Source organism: Seriola dumerili, unplaced genomic scaffold, assembly GCF_002260705.1.
Source record: "Seriola dumerili isolate Sdu_G_001 unplaced genomic scaffold, Sdu_1.0 BDQW01000068.1, whole genome shotgun sequence".
Lineage (NCBI taxonomy): Eukaryota > Metazoa > Chordata > Actinopteri > Carangiformes > Carangidae > Seriola > Seriola dumerili.
In genome coordinates, this window is record NW_019174323.1 from 17,033,154 (window position 1) to 17,052,719 (window position 19,566).

A 19,566-nucleotide genomic window follows, 5' to 3' on the forward strand; every position below is an offset into this window, starting at 1 on the left:
AACAATAGCCAATCAGTAAATATACATACACTTATGTAACCTGGTTATTGGCTGAACTGCAACAGCAGGGCCAGGCCCTGAGTGACTGACTGACTGACTGAGAGAGTGATATAGTTAAATGATTATAGTTCCATCACTGGTCAGCCGAATGCCACGTGACTGAGTTGGAGTTTCCCCATTGGCCGTTGCTCTTTCAAACAGTTTCTACTAGAAAAAACAGTTTTCTATCGCCCGTAATGTCGCTATTCTTCACTTTTCATTTTACAAGTAAATATAGCCAATGTCGCGGCACAGTCTTTGTCTTTCATTTATGAGTATGGTGATTTTGTCAGAAGCACTGCAGAGCAGCTGCTTGGAAATGGCTTGGAGGTTAACATGTAGTTTTAATGGATCACATTTCAGTCACTGTTTCATACTTGTTCTGTGTCTTAAAGTAAAACTAGGATAAGTAAATCTAAATAAGTAAAGAACTGCATATTCTCTCTCACTGTGCTGTTAGTCCAAAAGCTTTGGCCAGGAAAAAAAAAACATCTCTTCAACATCATGTGTCAGTCAACAGGCATCTATAATCCACTTAAAATATGGTCAATCTTGTTTCAAATATATGATAGAGGGTAGAGGAGAAATCTAATTACTGACTTGTGCATGCAAATGCAGTTTTAACGTAACCATGTTACTGCAGTGCATGTCAACATGTTCTCTGATTTCCTGCTGTAATCTCATTTATCCCAATACCCCTGCTTCCTGTTTACATATAAACAGTTCGTCATCCTAGTGCAGTACAACGGCTTATTGCTCCCGTGAAGTCAAACTCTTCCTTATAGATTTTGCCACATTATTAAATCCTGGAGTTAAGTATGTATTAATGCATTACTCTCTCAGTGCTAGAAAGAGACAAGTATGTTTTCAGGTATCAAGGAGAAAGAGACAAGTGAGTGGGTTGTTTGAGCTTAAAAGGTAATTCTTTGTATAATTCTCCAATTATGGTATTTAACATGAAATGTTAAAGTTACCCTTTTGGGTTTGGGATCACTAGTGGCACTATGGGGAAATGTTCTGATGAGTGGGTCTCTGTTTTGTTTGTATTTCAAAGCATGCAACACATGCAAACTCCTGCCGAGGGTTTCACAATATCCCCCTGATCGACAGGTGGCTGCAGCACGCGAGGAAAAGCAGCAATGTGCTGAACCTCAAAATGAATTTTCACACTGAACAAGGACTGTGGATTTTGTCCCCCATTACTTACATTGAAATTGCATTAGGAAGCGATTTCTTGGCAGCAACTATGGACAAGGGGAGCAATCACAGAATCAATCGCCCTTTCAGCGTACATAAGGGCATGTGAGTATGGTAAATTGAGATCATCAACACAGCCTTTACATACTTAAGTTTCTATCACATGTGAAACCCTAGGACTAGCTTTACCCAACAAAGCAAGACTCAAAATGTGAAGGTCATTACAAAGCATTACATTTGTTAGTTCTTTGAAGGGATGAGTTTAAGTTTTGCAAGTTTTTGCATTCCAGAAAATCTTTAGTTGAGTCAGGCAGCTGTATCTTTGGACCAAATACCATAACAAGAGTACAAGTGATACACAGTGCACAGGATTTGGTGGTTGGTTTTTCCCCTGTCACCAGAACTTATTACTAGATAATATATTCAAGTGACAATTCTAATCACAGGTTTCATTCTCACTGCATTTATCTTCTCTATATACTGCAGTCTATAAACTGTAGTCATATAAAAAAAAAACTACTCAGTCTCTTACATCTGCTGCACCTCCATCTGTTCTCCACGGTAACAGGATCGGAGGATGGTCTGTCGTTCGCCATCCCACAGGTGCTCCTGCAGGAAGGCGCCGGCCTGCACAGCCCTCTCCAGCAGGGCCTTGTCCCCCAGCACGGCTCCAACACGAGCGTAGGCCGAAAGCATCAGACCTGGGGAGGAAGAAGTGGTGGAGATGGTGTTGGTGGTTGTGGTGGGGTGACTGTTAACCAGCTTAAAACAAGTCTTCTCCCCACTGGGGAACCAACCTGCAGCTGCATCTCAGTCCTAGCTTAGTTATTTTTCTTTGAACTTTCCTTGTTCTTGCCCGTTCCTTCTCTCTTCGCTCTCTAAATCCATCCCTTCCTCCCTCTTTCCCTCCACTCCCCTTTCATGTAGTGTATCAAAGCCTGGTGACCGCACAGTCTGCTCTTCAAAGTGTTGCAGCCAAGGACAGGTGATTAATGGAGGTGTTTCTTCATTAGAGAGGAGAAGAAGACTCCTGTGTCTAATTGGAAAGTTCTCGGGATCGCAGAGCCTCATTACCTCGCTAACACACTCTGTCTTGAGACGTCAGACCTGGGAGCAAAATCCATGGGTGTATGTGTGTGTTTATGCATGTGTGCTGTGCTTTCTGTTCTTGCATTTAATCACATCTGAGACAATACGCTGGACAAACAACACTGACGAGTCTCCAAAGAGGTATCGCACTGGAGCAAAGTGACAACATGCGTCTCTATAACAATCTACACACGCTTTCACACTGCAGATGATAAATGTGTGTATAAGACTTTGGAAGTTGAAAGTCAGATTTATACATACAGAGTACAGTGTGTCTGAAGAAGAGCTGCCGGTGCTCGTCACTGTCGCCAGATTGCATGCATTTAAAAAATACACTCATTTTCTGCCCGGACTTTCAGACGTTTGGAGTCGATGTCTGTCCATCTTTGGCTTTACAGGGATTTATAACTTGTCTTGTTTAAAAAGCTTTTATTGCACTTAAAGTTACAAGTTGTCAACCGGTCTCTCCTCCGCTGTGTGTGCGTGGGGGAGGAGCTACGACACACACACACATGGTGAATCACAAATTCAGACTTTCACACTGAGCTGAAGTGAAGTGCACACAAATTTGGTAAATAACTAAAATTCTAAATCACATAAAATAAAACGGAGGACAGTGCTGATCCGACATGACTGACACGTCTGATCAGGCTGCAAGAGGCATTTATTCCGCCTACTGAACATATACATCATCTTACATGTATAATTTAATTTAAGTATGATTCATTTGTTATAAATAAATAAATTAAAACATTAACATGCACTTTGTTACTGGCACGAGATATATGAATAATAAATTAATTAGTTAATTAGTTGCTGTAGTGTCTAGACCAGACTACCTGTTCTAGACAGTTACCGTTCCAGGAAGCCAGCATCTTGGTGTCCAGATGTGGGCGTGGCCGACTCGTCCTCACTTCTGCCATTTTGGTTCTGGCAGAGGCCAGGAGCTCGTTGACTTTCTCGACACTGACGCCGAAGCGAGCGGCCGTTAACTCCACCGAATAACGAACGATCAGCACGTTCTGGCCTTGCAGCTCCCCGTGGGGGTCCTGGCAACACACAGTACGGGAGATGAACGGCTGTGCACACAAATGAACTCAGTGACCGCCAACAGCTGCCATGTTAATGCCTTCAACACCTTGAAACGCTGTCTGAAGCATGAATGGAACTTCAATCTTTCCAAGGTTGCCGTGGCTACATGCAGCGTAATAAAAAAAAAAAAGTACCTGTTCTGGAGCAACATTGCCCTGCTCCTTGACGCCATAGTGGTGCATGAAGATGTCTGCCTGGGTGGAAGTTCCAGCGGTGCCCTCCACCACATCTGGCAACAGCTCCCGAACTTCTGAGGCCGTCCAGACACAGAAAGCCCCCTCTCGCTTTTCTCGCCCCCCGGACGCTGGGAGAGAGTCTGCGTCCTCTGCACTGTAGAAGCCCCCGGACTGTTCCAGACGACAGACGGGAATGAAGGAGGTGGAAGGAGAGTGACAGCTGCATAATAATGGTACGCTTCTTTGAGATGAAACAAATAGCTGGCTGGTTAATGGCCACTCTGATCTATGTAGGATGACTCCATAAAAGGTAACCAAAAAAAATAATCCTCTCTGAAATGATGAAGGGTGAAATCAGGCTTCAAGGAGCTAAAATTATTTGAAAAAAAAAAAAAAAATCAAATTTGAGTATTTTTATATTAAAATCCCTCTTTCTCTCTTCCTGTTAAGGATAAAAATATTCTAAGACTCATCTTGAACTTGCTAGCTAACCCTGCCCATCTTATAAAACCAAACTTTACCCTTAGCTAGTGAGCAGCTATCAGAACGGAATCATATTAGATCTCAACAGGTAAAACAGTGGAAGCAAAGAATATGGTTGAGGTCTAATTTATTCCATTTCATTCGTCTCTCACTGTGACTTTAAAGTTTCCAACCTACTGACTTTATCAGGGTTATTTTTTTTAGACTTCACATGAGGAAAGAATGACAAAAACTGACTGTATTTAATTAAACTGTATTAATATATTATTTTGAAAGCCCTGAGAAAGATCTAACATGATTCTCATTTTAAGTATTTCAATACTGTTACAGTCATGATGAGAATTGGAAGACTTCCTCCCTGAGAGAAGGTCCCAGCTGTTGCAGCGCAAAGAAAACATGGAGTCTACAGTAAATTACCTTTGCAGCATTCATTCATTAGTGTATAATTACATAATAAATCTTGAGAAATATAATGATTACAACGAGTGTAGTTTCAACTGTGTTCCCCGTTCGCCGCTGTCAACCCATTAATCAAAGGGGAAAAAGGGTTCACCCATAGAGGAGAGCAGGGGGTTTAAGAGCCTATTTGTCAACAGGGTCCCACCCCTTCCCCTGGAGGATGTACGAACAGAGTGTGCACACAAACACACACAATACGCACACTTACTATTTTCCTGGTGGGATTTACAGCTAATGTTCGCACTTTTTCCAAAGCGAAAATAGATAGCGTGACAACAGCCACACCACATTTTGTATTGCTCTATTTTTAATGACTTCCCGTTGCCAACATGCATTCCTAAATATTAACACTAACCCACATCCTAACACCGAACCAAACCTTACCACAACTTCCATTCTACATCTTCTTAATGCCTGCTTTACATTATTTCGATTACCTTGGTGAGGACATGCGATTCCCCCTGTAAAAATGCACATATACACACAAAGAAGCGGTGACGAGGTTGTAGATGACTCACCTTGTCACTCAGGTCTCTGGAGACGTAGCGCAGTATGTCCTCAGCTACTTCTGCAAAGCGCTGCTCACCTGATACCTGGATAAGCAGAAAAACATTTCATATACCTGCTAAGAGTCATGAGATTTATACGCAGGATAGTACCAGCAAGCATTGAATGAGGTAACCTCTACACGAGAATGTACAGCATGTATGTGTGTGTGTTTAAAGTTGCCTTCATGCCTGCGTCCTAATTAACTTTCTACATCGCGGTCTCTGTCCAGTCTGACAAACAGGCCGCTGTTCAGAAAACAAACAAACAAAAAACTATGGCATCCAGATTACACCGTTTATTGCTGCATCTTCATTCCGCTTTGTCCAAGTGTGAAAATCGGTAGAAATGGAAATCAAAGATACTAACAAATTACCGAACTGCGATATGTGTGTGTGACAGCAACCACACTGTGATTATGAGAGTTTGTATTTACTCTGAAGCAAAACAAATGTTTGCCGAGATGTGCAGCGATGGTTTTTGCTGACCGCGTAATATGGTGATAAATTACTTGGATGGAGAAATAATTATCACACACACACACACACACATACACACCTGGGAGGCAGTTATGTACGCTACAGCCAGCTGAGCTTGGTCATACAACATCTTCTCAAAGTGCGGTACATGCCAGGAGGAATCCGTAGAGTAACGATGGAAACCCTGAGAGAGAGAGAGAGAGAGAGAGAGAGAGACAGAGAGAGAGAGAGAGAGAGAGAGAGAGAGTTGTTTTATTTAGTCAATAATCCATAGCCAAAGTATATTCAGTTTATAATCAGACATGACAAACTAAAGTGGCAAATTCTCACACTGAAGGAGACAATTTCTCTTTTTTTAAATTAAAAAATTAATGAAACGATTAATCGATTGTTGCCGTTCATTTTTTTGTTCTCGGCTCTGGAACAATGATATAAGAACCTGTGCCACATGGTCGTGGATGCCTCCCAGCGCCATCATGCGGAGTGTGTGCAGGGCCATCTGAAGGGCCTCCACCCCCTCTGAGGTGGAGCGATTCACAGACCAGTAAGACATGAGGAACATCAGATTTACTACGGAGTGAGAAAGAGAGACACAGGCAGAGAAAAAGAGTGAGATCCAGCGGGGCTAAGACGGGCGAGATCAACATTTAGGGTTTTGTTTGCGTCTACCTGGCGTGGGGAACTTGGGGGCGTCTCTGAAGCCTCCATACTCCTCCTCGTAAGAATGGGCCAACTGCTGGAAGCAGCGATCAGCAACACCTGTGGCCAGAGGAGGACTCTCTCCTGGGCTTGCGGCGACGGTCGTGCCTTTCTTCAGAGCCTCGAGGATCCTGTCCCCACTGGACTCCAACGCAGGACGGTTATTCTGCCACTGAAGAAGAGGCGCACAGTTGAAGATAAAATAGATTTGGATTTGTTTACTTTGTCCTCCTCTGCTGCTGCAATGCTTCATCTTCCCCTCTGATCTCTATATCCCTCTGGATCCCTCTATATCTCCTGAATTGAATCCAATAACATCCAAGTATTGCTTAAAGGAATAGTTGGATATTTTGGGAAATATTTTCTTGCTGAGAGTTAGATGAAAAGACTGATACCACTGTCTGTGTAAATATGAAGCCACAGCCAAGAGACAGTTACCCTAAGTCAGCATTAAGACTAAGAGCAGGGCTCTGTCCAAAGGTTAAAAAAAAATCCACCTACAAGCACCTTTAAACCTCACGACTTACCATGTTGTATCTTCCTTGTTTAATCCAGACAAAATCCAAAGAGTAAAAATGATAAATTGAGGGTTTACTAGGGGTTTCTGTATGTGCTGGAACATTTTGTGCTAGTTGCCTGGCAACTTCAAGACTGGTGCGGCTGAGACATCCTCTCACACGCGCGCACACACACACACGCGCGCACACACACACACACACGCACACACACACACAAAAAGCTTTTTACCTGCTCCATGATTCTGGTGAGGACTGTCTTGAGTCCAGGTCTTCTTCCATGGTCTCTAGGAGGGAAGTAGGTGCCTCCAATGAAAGGTCTAAGGTCAGGGGTCAACCAAACGCTCATGGGCCATCCGCCACCTCCACTTGTTGCCTATAGACATGAGCAACCAAGAGTCATGAGGCAGTATTAGCAGAAAAAAGAATAAAGCGACCTGCATGAGAAAAAGTAAATGTAAACACACGCACACCTGTACAAAGTTCATGTAGACCTTATCCACGTCAGGTCTCTCTTCTCGGTCCACTTTGATGCAGACAAAGTTGTCGCTAAGGATTCTGCCAAGTTCCTCATCCTCGAAAGACTCCCTCTCCATAACATGGCACCAGTGGCATGTTGAGTAGCCCACTGGTGGGCAGGGAGAGACAGAGATTCACAGGAAATTGATGATTTACATGGAATAAATTCTCATTTCTCACGCTGAAACTCAGAGGGAAGTGGCCCCAAAATGAAATGCGTGTTACCAGCAGGTGTAAAAGCATCTGATACCTGATAAAAAGATTGGTTTGTCTTCATTCTTGGCTTTGTCAAAAGCATCTTGTCCCCATGGATACCTAATACAAAGATTACATAAGTCGGTGTGATATCAGCTTTAGGAGCGTGTGAAAATCTGTAGTTCAGAGTCACGCACCAGTCAACGGGGTTGTGTGCATGTTGCAGCAGGTAGGGCGACCTCTCCTTGGCCAACCTGTTGGTGTGTTGGGGAGGAGTGGAGGATGGGCCTTCACCCCCTGATGCCATACTCATGAAGACAGTTGGACTGGACACAAAAAAAACATATGTTTAATTTGAATCTCTGTTTGTTGGAAACAAAGTAAATCTTCATTTTGTGGACTGTAAATTGTTCCAGGAATCCCACAGAGCAGGGAATTAAGATTAGAAAAAAAAAAAATTTAAATTCATTATCCTGGTGCTTTAATACCTTCCTGCTTAAATGAAAAAATCTCACAGACATGTTTTTAAGAAAATGACATTAGCAGCTATATACAAGAAAAATAATTGCGCTGCCTTGTGTTGTCCCTTTGCAAAACAGTCTATATGCTAATTAGGGAATATGATACCCCCTGATGGCTATATTATTGAGCTTTAATTGCTATACACACTTGTCATTGACTGAAATGCTGTTGCAAATATGAACACTGAAGAAGAATGTGTACGTCGACATCACACAGCAGGAAAAGCAGGAGCGCAATAACTAATGTTATCAGTTCGGTTTGCTCACTGCAATTAAACGTAATGAAACCCCTTGCTAATCAATATTTTAAGTACATAAAAAGCGTATCTTTCTATACAGATGCAGAAAAGGGCAGCATTTTTAATTTCCAGTGTAGTTTTAATAAATTAAAAAATCATCTGTATTTGACAGCTTGTCAGCAGCCCTCAGTCAGGCGCTGTAGCCGTTAGCCGTTAGTCAGACCGATGTCCGTTACAAAACCACGTACTTTAAAGTGACTTTGCTTCTTGGCAAACGGTTAAGCCCCACAAAACATGACCGAACACGTTTTTCGAAACATTAGATCATTCCTTTAAATTCGGCCGAACAGCTACGGACATACGGAACACGTATCTATTCTAATTTTTGTACATGAAACCAACACGCAGTTAGCTACTTGATGATGTAAACAGAAGTGGGTTTTTAGGAGTAACAAGCAAACCGTTAGAAAATAAATGATGCTTCTTGGCTTTATCGAAATTGAAACACGACGCATTTAGATTTTCGTTAACAGGTTTTTATTCACAAGGATGTGCGTCGTCGTAATATTTCATCATACGACCATATTGAATTGTATTATTTTGTATAGGAGTTCCGCGTAACGTTCACAACCCTCACAACAACAACGACGGCGACCGTGCGGCAGACAACATCACACTCAAACGCCTCGTGAGGTTTCGTTGCTAAATTAGACACATTTACTCCATGTGACGCACAGCTAGCGTTAAGGTTAGCAACTTGTTAGCCGTGAAGGCTTTACCTCAGGTGGCAGGCCGGCTGGGGATGGTGGAGCGGTGATTTGTAGCTCGGTGGGTGGGAAATATGTCTGAAACACCTTGTGTTGCCCCCTGGGTTCTGCTGCAACCTGTCCGCTCCCAGGACAGCTGCGGTCACACGGCGTGCGGGCTCAACGCGGCTATTTTTGGACGCCGACCAGCACCACACTAGCCTTAGCATCCTAATCCGCCAAGTGTGTCGCTTAGTTAGTTTGGCAAGCTAACGTCAGCTACTTTGTTGACCAGCCAAAACTTATTTTCTTTCGTAAGGTGAACACTTTATTGCAATACCCTAAATTGACACATGATGGCGCGCCAACAAGCCAGGAAAACTCTAAACAATCAGTGGTCTGTGAGAGATTAAGAGTGTTGTAATGGCAATAAGAGGGAAAAGATTACACACACACACACACACACACACACACACACACACACACACACACACACACACACACACATATATATATAAAAGACATATCAGCTGTATTAAGAACTCCCATAACTCCCATCCTCACCCTGGCTTTATCCCACTTCAAAGGATTTGACAAAAAGGTTGAAGAGCCGCTTCAAATCCATTTTTATCAATGTGTATCAATACCTTGTTTGGAGCCAAACTCCTTCATAGAGTGGGAAAGAATACTGAATTTTAACAAAATGCTACTGTGGCTTTAAAAATAAAACGAATTAGAGCTCATACCACTTCCAAAATAACATCTTTCAGCGTTTCACAACAGGATACCCCTCCCCTGAAGAGCGACTGGGACCAGGGCAGAAACATCATGCTTTTATATGATCACTCAGTAGCTCAGCAGATATGAAGTATATCTATGAATATCTTATAACTATGGCAATGGGATGGACCCTGCAAAAGCTGAATCAGAACTTTTCAAAGTGAGTTTTCTCACAAAATAGTTGTATTGTTGTGTGGAGTTCACTTTAAAACACTGCAGTTGTTTTGCATGTATGATTTGTTTTTAGTGTCTTTGCATCAACAGATGTGTTTCGCCGGGTTGCCGTCACAAATGAGATATTATAGCAGCTTATTTTGTCTGTTTGTTGTACAGTTAAATAACAAAACACCAGTCAAATTGATTGACAAAACTCTTTTTATTGGATTTGAGAAAATTTAATCATCTACAGGACAAGGAAAAGACTTGAGTCTCAAGCATCACATATTACAGTTGCACTGTGGAAGTCCTACAATTGCATATTTATGATTGTTGCATGGTTCTTGTCTCTAATTGGTGACTTCGGGTTCTTTATCTAGCCCTGGCCAGACCCACCATATTCTGGGCTCTGCTGAAGACAGCAAAGTAATGTCTAATGAAGACATCACCCAGGATCCACAGGCTGTCACCGCTGCCGCTGAAGCCAGTGCGGCAGCCGTAGTACTGAGACTGTGGGAGAGATTCAGCAGGAGAATTTCAGATATGAAGCACAGAGCGATGAGACAATACAAAGGGCCACAGGGAAGTAATCATTTACCTGGCGGACGTAAGCAGAGGCTGGGAGGGTGAATTCCTGTCCGTGGATGTGGAAGGTCACATCAGGCATTTGGCTGATGTTGTTGCAGCTTACAACACTCTGAGAGAAGATAGGAAAAGGAAATCAAAATTTAGTTCTACCGTCTAACTGTTTTTTTTTGTGGTAATACTTAATACGACTCTACAGAAATATCTGTTGACCAACAAGTTTTTTTTTTTTAGGTACTTACGTCTCCGTTCTGGCTGCTAGCTCCCACAAAGCTGTTGATGCTGCTGATGCTGCTCTGAGGTCCAACAATCATAGAAGTGCCGGTGTCCACAATAGCCTGGCAACCACCGTTGCAAGCCACAACCTGACCATTGACGGTAACACTGACAGAGACAGAGTACAGACAGATATCAAACACTTTTGCCTGTGATGTCACTTTGATCCGGAGAGATTTCAGAGGGACTGTGGGCTTTACCTGTCCACTGTGATCTGCCAGTACAGCTCATTGGAGAGGGGAATCCAGGTGATGCTGCCGTAGTAGTGGTTGGAGTCGATACCACCGAAGGTCACCACACTACCTTGCTCAGAGTTACTACAAAAGAAAGTGAGAACTTACTGATAAACGTGCCAGAAATGAGTCACCGTCTCAGTATTGGTAGTAAAAGTTAGAACGTTGTATTGTGACATCCATAAAACAATCCCTTTCCCAACACGGGACACCGCAAAACTATGACCGTCCTTACGAGCTAAGGTACACGGAGAAGAGGTCCTGGTTGACCAGACCCTCCTTCATCATGTTGTCAAAGACGGGTGTGGCGCCGGAGGCAGACAGGCGAGGGTAGGCCAGGCCCAGGATACCATCAGCACGCATGTACTGCATAAATGGAGCTTCACTCTTACTCAAGCCGATGATCTGGTTTGTCACAGCAAGGCCACCCACCTGACGACAATTTGATTTTTAAATTTTGTTAAAATCTTGATGCAACACAGGACAACAAATTATTTATATCATCAGCAAATCATGGTTCCCTTTTCTCAGCTTGAACATTGTAGGACAAAGTAGTAATCAGTGTGTAACAGTAGATAAATATTTATTAAAATGATGTTGTACTCTTGATGCTTCTATTTCTCACCGTCACTGTGTCGTATGCGAGGAAGCCGGTCATGCTGCCGGTGCCATACTGGATATTGAGAGGAGTGCCATTGTATTTGTAGGTGCTGCTCGTGCTGGGGTTAAACCTCTTGTGGTTGTCTAGGAGGATACAGATGTGCAAAAAGATATTTTAATATTCACTGATACAGTTTAGATTTCTAATAAGTTTTTTTCTTTTTTTTTTGGCACTTTAGCAGAAGTCAAAAGTAATGAAGGGAAGATAATGAAAGTGAAGTAAAACATTCTTCAACTGTTAATGTTTGAATTACCTACAGCTGAGAGAAATGGCAAAACGTCCTTTGAACTTTTATATATTAAAGCTCATTCCAGCTGTCTAATACCTGTCTGTAAAATGTTGTAAGTGTATAATTTTACATACTGCAGGCGGGGCTGCTGCAGTAGACGGAGGGCACCCACAGGTTGGAGGAGCCGGTGTCAAAGATGACCTTGAAGGACTGAGGAGGAGTTCCGATGGAGATGACTCCATAGTAAGCCACCTGGAGATGAAGAGGAGGTACGGAGGTTATTCATGATTATTCGAAGTCGCCGTCTTGTCTTCTGTTAAAGCTCTAGCCTCCATTACTCACGTCAGCATCGTTGGTCATGGGCTCGCCAGCTACGGCAAAGCGCTGGTCAAACTTGGAAATGGGGTTGTATGGGTACTTCTGCCTGTAGTCCTCCCACAGACCCTGCTCCTCCAGGAACTCCCTGGCAGTCTTACCCTTCTCCAGAGGGATCCTAGGATTCACCAAAGAGAGCGATTTAAAAATCTGTTCTTTACAAATGTAAACCTTTTATTGATCTGTTAAGAGGTCTCTGTAGATGTCCTTCCTCTTAAACCTCTCACTACTTGCAAATTCGGAAAACATGACCGAGACATTCTCGGGACCCAGCTGCAGAATTTCTCTCTTGAGCAGAGTACACGAGAGGAGGCCTGACTTTTATTTCAGGGTAGTTAATGAAGCTTAGGCTCTAGGATCACATAAGAATCAAAGAATCAAACATAGAGCAAGTACAGGGACATGTCAGAGTGGTGGAGTTGACTTACTTGACCAAGCACTCAGACAGTGCCACCATGGCACACAGAACAAAGGCCCACTTCATTGTCACGGCTTTGCTGTCAACTGTAGAAGACAAAGTATTTCAGCGGGTGCAGAACAGCAAATCAGAATCATGTCAAGAAAAGGTCGGTGACATCGCAAGAACCATTCAAACTGCAATAGTCATGCAGTGGGTGTGTGGTCCTCCCAGTGTACTCACCTGTAGATTCTAAGAACCCGAGTGCCCACAGAGAGCCATGCGTCCTCTTTTATACAGGTGGACTGACGTTGTACCGCAGCGAGACGATAAGGCAACGCACACACAGAAGTGCCACAGAAAATGATAAGTAAAGATAAGTAACGGACAAAATAATCATTGACCTCAAGACAATGTCAATTTTGTGATTAAAGGAAGGAACACAAACTTTTGGAAAACTTAATATTTGTGTCCATGCTGAAGGTATCGACAGGTGAATGCCAAGGGTCACTCTGCAAGGTCAAAAGGTGATACCAAATGACGTTCAGGATAAATTAATGAATAAACATATGAAACTTCGCTTTTTGATCGTTTTATCTTGAGCAATGCTTCAATTTTACATGTTTTTATTTAATGCTTTTTATATTGAAATGTTATTTTATTTAAAATATTTGGCTTTGCATAGTCATAACCAATTCTCTATTACTCTACTATTAAATCTGTGTTTGTTTTCAATATTTTTGCATGGATGTTATTTATATATTGTTCTTAATAAAACCAAGCCAAAGCTGCATATCATACAAAATGCATTATCCATTAATGTAATTTTATAGTGACAAACAGCGCTGTCATCCACCTCAGCGTGGCTCTCCGCAGTAGCAGAGTTTGCTGCAGTGTTATCATGTGTTTACTTTTCTATTGAGGTTTTTTTTCCTTCAGATAAAAGAATTACTGCTGATAAAATACTCACAGCACCGTGTTATTTACTTTCACCAAACACATTAATAAAAGCAGAAGAACACACAGTACTTTCATGGTGGGACAGTTTTCCTGTTATATACAAAATGTTTGAAGAAATGAAGCATGAAGCCACCTTCAGACCATATGGTCACTTGTCTTTATTTTATCTGCAGAGTTTCTTATAGTATAGTTTCTTATATAAAAGTACAACAGCATTCAGCACATTCATTCTCTCTCATGAAGGAGTTCAGTTTTCTGTAACACTGGCGATTCCCAAACACTGCTGAGGATACAAGACATTTATTTTGAAAGAACTCATAGAGGCAAGAAGAGACCGAAAAATGATGCAGTTCCAAAGAAGCAATAGAGTCCAGCTGCTTCAGCGTGTTACGGCTGAAGACTGCTACGGAGATCCAGTCCCAGCCTCTATCAGCGACAACAGGATTAATCAGCTGTCATCTGGCTCAGTGTCTGGTCCTTCAGAGATCCAAGCCTTCCTCTTCACGGGGATCCCGTCACTGACACGCCTCCTCACCCCCTCTTCGCTCCTGGGTCTGGCGTTTGTGAATGCTAAATTTTCTCCGCCATTTCCACGTGGAACGGCTCCTCCTAGGAACTGGAAGCCCCTCTGAGCCGCATCAGCTGAATGAGAGCTCCCAGAATGCCAAGCTCTTCTCCCGGGGAACCGTTCAAAACTAGGAGAACCGGCGGGATACAAACCGCAGACTCTAGATGCAGACTCAGACTCAGACTCGGGGGAGGAGCTCAGTGTTCGGGGAAAGATGCAGATGGAGGCAGCGGAGGAGTGAAGTGCGGGGGGATCGTAAGAATCGGAGGATGGCTCGTTGTAAAGAGGACCCGTCGTCCTGTGTTTAAGTTCTCCTGTTACCCTTCTGTCTTCTGGTTCCTTTGGCTTTGTTGTCGACCCTCCGAATCTTTTTGCAACTTCCTCGTTGTTACTGATCCACCTGTTCCTTCTCCTGGTCTGCGCCTCCTCCAGCTTCATTTCCAGGTTGTGAATATCCTCGGTTATCTGGTTGACCCGATCAAAACGTGACAGCAGAGCAGTGACACAGGGGGCTAGGCGGTCCAGGTAGGGAGAGACGTCAAACCCAGGCTCGGACACCGATGAGTCCTCGGACCTCACGGACAGAGCTGAGGACGGGGGACGGGGGGATGAAAAGGAGGAGGACAGGGAAGGAGAGTAGGAGGAGGGCAGGGTGGATGAAAAGGTGGAGAGACGGGATTCCTGGGAGGATCTGGAAGGAGGGATGTCCATGCCTTCGAACTTCACCCTGTGCCTGAACTAGAAAGGAAACGAAACGTGTGGAATAAGCAACATCGACGTCTCAAACACTACACTGCTACTACAACTCTTTACCTCTTTAGCCTTGGTGAGTCCCATCCACAGCTTGAGTCTCTTGATGAAAAACTCTACCATCTCATAGTCCTGAGGTTCAATGGTTGGACGGTACAGCTCAGCCTGCTCTGCCCTTTAGGACACAGGAAGAGTTCGCAATGAAACCTGATTAATGCAAAATTTAACACTTTTAAACTCCCTTGTTGGTGCTCTGCATTTTGTAGCTACCACACTTTCAGGTCAGCATGTTCACTGGCAAAATTATTCTCATACATGTGAGAACAATCAGCCGGTTCGACAGTCAGATCAGAAAGCAGATAGCTGACGTCTGTTGGGTCACTGCTTCGGTCCATATTGAAATATCTCAACAGTTACTGCACGGATTTCTGTGAAATGTTGTTACGACATTCATGTTCCACACAGGACAAACTGTAATCAGTGTGGAAATCCCTCGACTTTCCATCTAGCACCATCATCTGGTCGAAGTTTTACCCTTGTTCAAGAAAAACCTACGTTGGGAACTTGTCATATCAGACAAAGAGGGACACTGGAGGTTTTGGTTTCATTTAATGTTTTGTTTGTTCTGCACAATTAATCGAAATATAATCAAAATCACGATATGGCCAAGTGCAATATCCAAATCGCAGGAGCTGCAATAAAAAGTGTTGTTAGCATCATAAGCGTTGTGGTGCTACAGAGACGCCCCGGACTACAAATCATACTCTCCAGTCATAAAGGAACATCTTTGTTCTGACAAAATCATCATCATCATCATTTTATTATTTTTTCAGTGAAAATGAAATGTAAAAACAACCGTTCACATCTGCCAAAATAATCGCAATATGATTTTTTTTTTTGCATTCCATGCAGCACTCATTCTGATAATGCAGTGCTGGGAGTTTTACCCACCCACCCATACTGCAGGTAATATTATGTACCTGTATGTATGAATGAGAACAGCACCACAGAGTCTGGCCAATAGCCACAGACCTCCCCCCATCAGTAGTAGTCCATACAGGGATCCAAGGACTGTGTGGACTTTGCATAATTGTTGGAGAGCTACTCGTCCACGCAGGATGGACAGCACTGACACGCCGGCCTCCTGTACAGACAGGAAGCCTTCCACTGAACGGGAGAACAGCTGAAACGAAGACAAGGCTATATCACATACTTTTCTTCTTCATAAACATTCTATTCTTGAGCTTTTCTTTTTGTACCGTGTTTCCAAGGTGAGTGCAGAGCACGAGCAGCAGCAGCAGTAGGACAATCAGAGCCCACAGCTCCCCCCAGGCTCTCTGCAGCACTCTGCCTATCACCACCCACCTCCGCACAAACCTCAGGGTTCCCAGCAGCTGGAGAACACACAGCGATAGGGAGGAGCAGACATTCAATACAGCGGTGAAACTGTGGACCAGTGTTATTGTATGAAGAAACAAACCAGAGCTCTCATTTACCTTTAGAACAAGCAGCGTGAGCAGGACGGCTGCGCACTGAGACGACCTCTGCGCCAGAAGGGCAGCGCTGTGGAAGTTGATGAAGTCGTCTGGTTGGGACCGAAGCTAAAACACAGGTTATTGTAAGGACAACAAAGCAACACATCTCTTAGTCAATCTCTACTTTAATAGCAATTTTTAAACTAACAATCACTATTTCTTTCTACCACTGAGTCCAGTGAGAGCGGTGCATAGGAAAGGCCTTACAATGATGTAATAGGTGATGTCAGTGTGTCATCTGGAAAGTTTCCTTTTTTTTGGTATTTACCTTGGAAACACACGAAGAGGCAAGAGACAGGAAGCAGAACTGCAGGATAACCGTTGCCAGTGACAACAAGGCCAACAGGAGCTGGAACCAGTGTCTGCATTGATGCAGATACTGGGCACGCTCAGTAACCATGGACCACAGCTGCCCGAGCAAGATGAGGAGAGCAGAGACGAGAAGAAGACCCTGCAATAATAAGTCATAGGGTTTTATCATTGAAATTATTTTTGATGTATTGCTCTTCATTTCTATTTCCTTTTTTTCTTTTTTTTTTGTATTTGAGAGTAAACAGAGTGTTACCATTAGTGCCACTTGAAGGTCCAGTCCTGAGAAGGATGAAGGGATGAGGAGTGGATGGATGGAGAGGAAGGGAGTGACTCTTTGCGTCTGAGCCCACTCAAGTTGAACGGACACACACACAAATAAACCAGACTCTCTATGGTAGTGTGTGAAATCAACAGAAAGAGATTTAAACCTGGAAGAGATGAAGAATACACTGTTATAACATGTCACTGAAATAGGGTCACGACAACCTGCTGCACAAACGACCTACGGGCTCGTTTTTCACAGGAGGACGGTCTCACAGAAAAGGGATATAATTCAATATAAAACCTTCACAATTAAGGGTTAAGATCATCCATAACTCAAAAGATACATCAGAGGAAGCTGGGAGTTTTGAAATACAAAATATCTTGATAATCTACACGAGAAAATTAAGTCACATCATGCAAATAATATGTTGTCATCTCTTATTGCTCCATTTGTTCGCAGAAGAAAAGATGTTGCATTGTTTTGTTTTAATGAGGTGAAACGTCTCATTACTTTCAAAAACAAGGTAATCACATAGATTTGGTTGCTCTGAAAAATGAAAACAAATCCACTCACAACTTCTTGCTCCAATCGGACACGTGTAGGTCACCGAGGAGCTGGCGTGTCATCACGCTGCTGTTTCCCAGAAGGACGCTTGCTGTGTGGTCAAGTGTGTTGCGTGTGTACCGCAGCCGTGGCAACCCCACAAGATGCAGTGGAGGGTGTCGGTGCAGGTGTGGCACCAAGGTGTGGTTGATCCACTGCTCTGCATCCGACCAGCTGGATGGAGAGAGAGTAAACATGAGTTTACACAGTGAAAGTCATGTGCACAGCTGACAGAGACGATCTCTGTCAAAGCATGACATCATATTATGAATATGATGTCATGCTTTGCTTGGTTACGTTTGGTATGATGTAGTGTTGTGACAGCATGAAGTAGAGTGTCCTTACTCTCTGAGTGAGGTGAGGTTAGGGACCCCCAAGGGTGCTGTGTGAAGATGGCGTCTGATAGAGGAGTGCAGCAGTCTGCCCTGCCTCCGCTCTACGCTGTCCTGGTAGTTCACCATCAGCACCAGCAACAGAAATAACAGCTGGCACACACAGTGCTAGAGAAAAGACAGATTAAAACGATAAAAAAAAGAGAGAAAAATGCCCTTAAAATTTTTAATTTGTTGTTATTCTCACCCTCATTAGTGATCGCAGAGCTTGGGCTTTGCGTGCCTCCTCTTTAGCCTGCAGCAGTCCGTAGCCACATGGTGGTCGAACCTTTCCACAATGCTCTCCAAATGCCCTCACCACAGTGGTCTCCTGAGCCAGCTGCTCCTCCACCTCTGGATCCACAGGCCTCCACAGCGCTGTGTAGACCAACGCCTGCACACACACCTGAGCGAGGAAGACAGAGATGCAAATCAAAGGAACTATTCACCAAGAGATCAAAGAAGCGAGTTAATTAGAAGACGTGTTTGAACTCACCTTGAGAGGCTCCAGCAGGAGAGCAGAGGTGAGGAAGGCAGAGAGAGCTGATATCAGCCACATGAGGACTACCGGTCTGGAGAAGAAGCTGCCGTAGAGTCCAACCACGGTCAGGCAGGTTCCCAGCAGCACGGCCACCAGGGGGTAAATCACAGCCAGTGCCCAGGGAGGGAGCAGCCAGCTGGGCTGACCTCGAGCAACGCCTAGGGTGAGGGAATAGAGCGACGGATATCTTAAACACTATGTGAAAAAAAAATCATACAAGTTGGAAAAATGATTAGCTAAAAGGAATGGTGGTTGAAATAGGTAAAAGTAGTGTGAATACAAGTGAAATAACTAAAAGCAAAGGACAAATTTTTTAAAATACATTACAAATGGATCAAATGTTTAAAGTTAGTTAAAAGAAATTGATAAATGGTTAAAATATATAGCTAGAATCTCTCTTGGCTGTGTGTCACAGCAAAGTGTCTGATTACCATCAATGTGATATTCCAGTTTTTTATTTTTAGATTTGCACATGCACAGAAATACCTACTTTGCATTTGTATATGTTATTGTATATAGTACTTCTAATTTATCTTATTTATTTTAGATTCTGTTTCTATTCTTATTCTAGTTGTTTATTACATTTGTCCCCTTGTGCTGCGGTGTGAATTTGACTTTCCTCTACGGGCGATCAATAAAGGTACATCTCATCTTATCTCATCTCATCTTATTTCATCTCATCTTATGATAAACATGTGAAACAGAAACAGCTAAAAGAAGTTTAGTGATTGAAACAATCGAATCGACTTAGAAAACTCACATTTCCATTGCATGAAAGCATTAATGTGAAATTACCCACTTTTACAAAATAAACAGTGATTAAATAACATCTGATTTAAAATCTGAACATCTGTACATGCATGGAACATCAGGTGGGGTCAGTGAAATGAGCTCATCACACAGGGCTGTCGGGGTATATCTGATGGTACCTATGCGTGTGGTGGAGGAGGAGCGTGTGGAGTCAGGAGAAGGGCT

The 19,566-nt window shown here is 43.3% G+C and overlaps 3 protein-coding genes across 3 annotated transcripts in view; all 3 read right to left on the reverse strand.

Annotated features, from left to right (window-relative positions):
* spata20 (spermatogenesis associated 20) overlaps positions 1 to 9,293 on the reverse strand; it is a 35,619-nt gene extending 26,326 nt beyond the window's left edge. The window contains exons 1-12 of the mRNA XM_022743542.1: positions 9,028 to 9,293; positions 7,686 to 7,814; positions 7,544 to 7,608; positions 7,248 to 7,402; positions 7,007 to 7,150; positions 6,230 to 6,431; positions 6,000 to 6,130; positions 5,640 to 5,744; positions 5,054 to 5,128; positions 3,552 to 3,764; positions 3,182 to 3,374; positions 1,769 to 1,937 (exon numbers count right to left, since the gene is read on the reverse strand). Coding sequence (XP_022599263.1) covers positions 1,769 to 1,937; positions 3,182 to 3,374; positions 3,552 to 3,764; positions 5,054 to 5,128; positions 5,640 to 5,744; positions 6,000 to 6,130; positions 6,230 to 6,431; positions 7,007 to 7,150; positions 7,248 to 7,402; positions 7,544 to 7,608; positions 7,686 to 7,814; positions 9,028 to 9,224 — 1,778 coding nt within the window. The 5' untranslated portion in view covers positions 9,225 to 9,293. The remainder of the gene's footprint in view (positions 1 to 1,768; positions 1,938 to 3,181; positions 3,375 to 3,551; positions 3,765 to 5,053; positions 5,129 to 5,639; positions 5,745 to 5,999; positions 6,131 to 6,229; positions 6,432 to 7,006; positions 7,151 to 7,247; positions 7,403 to 7,543; positions 7,609 to 7,685; positions 7,815 to 9,027) is intronic.
* Positions 9,294 to 10,302: 1,009 nt separating this feature from the next.
* LOC111219835 (pepsin A-like) lies at positions 10,303 to 12,773 on the reverse strand. Its single transcript, XM_022742655.1, has 9 exons — positions 12,718 to 12,773; positions 12,257 to 12,407; positions 12,049 to 12,166; positions 11,650 to 11,768; positions 11,260 to 11,456; positions 10,992 to 11,108; positions 10,758 to 10,899; positions 10,529 to 10,627; positions 10,303 to 10,440 (listed from the first exon to the last, which is right to left on the reverse strand). The coding sequence occupies exons 1-9, from the start codon at positions 12,771 to 12,773 to the stop codon at positions 10,303 to 10,305; spliced, it is 1,137 nt and encodes a 378-aa protein (XP_022598376.1).
* A 1,321-nt stretch (positions 12,774 to 14,094) lies between these two features.
* Positions 14,095 to 19,566, reverse strand: part of LOC111219663 (polycystin-1-like) — a 25,241-nt gene continuing 19,769 nt past the window's right edge. Inside the window, exons 30-41 of the mRNA XM_022742373.1 lie at positions 19,521 to 19,566; positions 18,547 to 18,749; positions 18,259 to 18,456; positions 18,025 to 18,179; positions 17,650 to 17,853; positions 17,065 to 17,239; positions 16,768 to 16,950; positions 16,461 to 16,565; positions 16,224 to 16,358; positions 15,945 to 16,147; positions 15,028 to 15,139; positions 14,095 to 14,952 (exon numbers count right to left, since the gene is read on the reverse strand). The exon at positions 19,521 to 19,566 is cut by the window's right edge and continues 169 nt beyond it. Coding sequence (XP_022598094.1) covers positions 14,095 to 14,952; positions 15,028 to 15,139; positions 15,945 to 16,147; positions 16,224 to 16,358; positions 16,461 to 16,565; positions 16,768 to 16,950; positions 17,065 to 17,239; positions 17,650 to 17,853; positions 18,025 to 18,179; positions 18,259 to 18,456; positions 18,547 to 18,749; positions 19,521 to 19,566 — 2,577 coding nt within the window. The remainder of the gene's footprint in view (positions 14,953 to 15,027; positions 15,140 to 15,944; positions 16,148 to 16,223; positions 16,359 to 16,460; positions 16,566 to 16,767; positions 16,951 to 17,064; positions 17,240 to 17,649; positions 17,854 to 18,024; positions 18,180 to 18,258; positions 18,457 to 18,546; positions 18,750 to 19,520) is intronic.

Excerpts from the sequence above, each read along its gene's own strand:
- LOC111219835 (XM_022742655.1), bottom strand. The coding sequence starts at position 12,773 with ATGAAGTGGGCCTTTGTTCTGTGTGCCATGGTGGCACTGTCTGAGTGC. Across the intron at positions 12,167-12,256 it reads CCATGACCAACGATGCTGAC|GTGGCTTACTATGGAGTCAT; the intron begins GTGAGTAATGGA and ends CTTCATCTCCAG. Across the intron at positions 10,628-10,757 it reads CTAGCAGCCAGAACGGAGAC|AGTGTTGTAAGCTGCAACAA; the intron begins GTAAGTACCTAA and ends ATCTTCTCTCAG.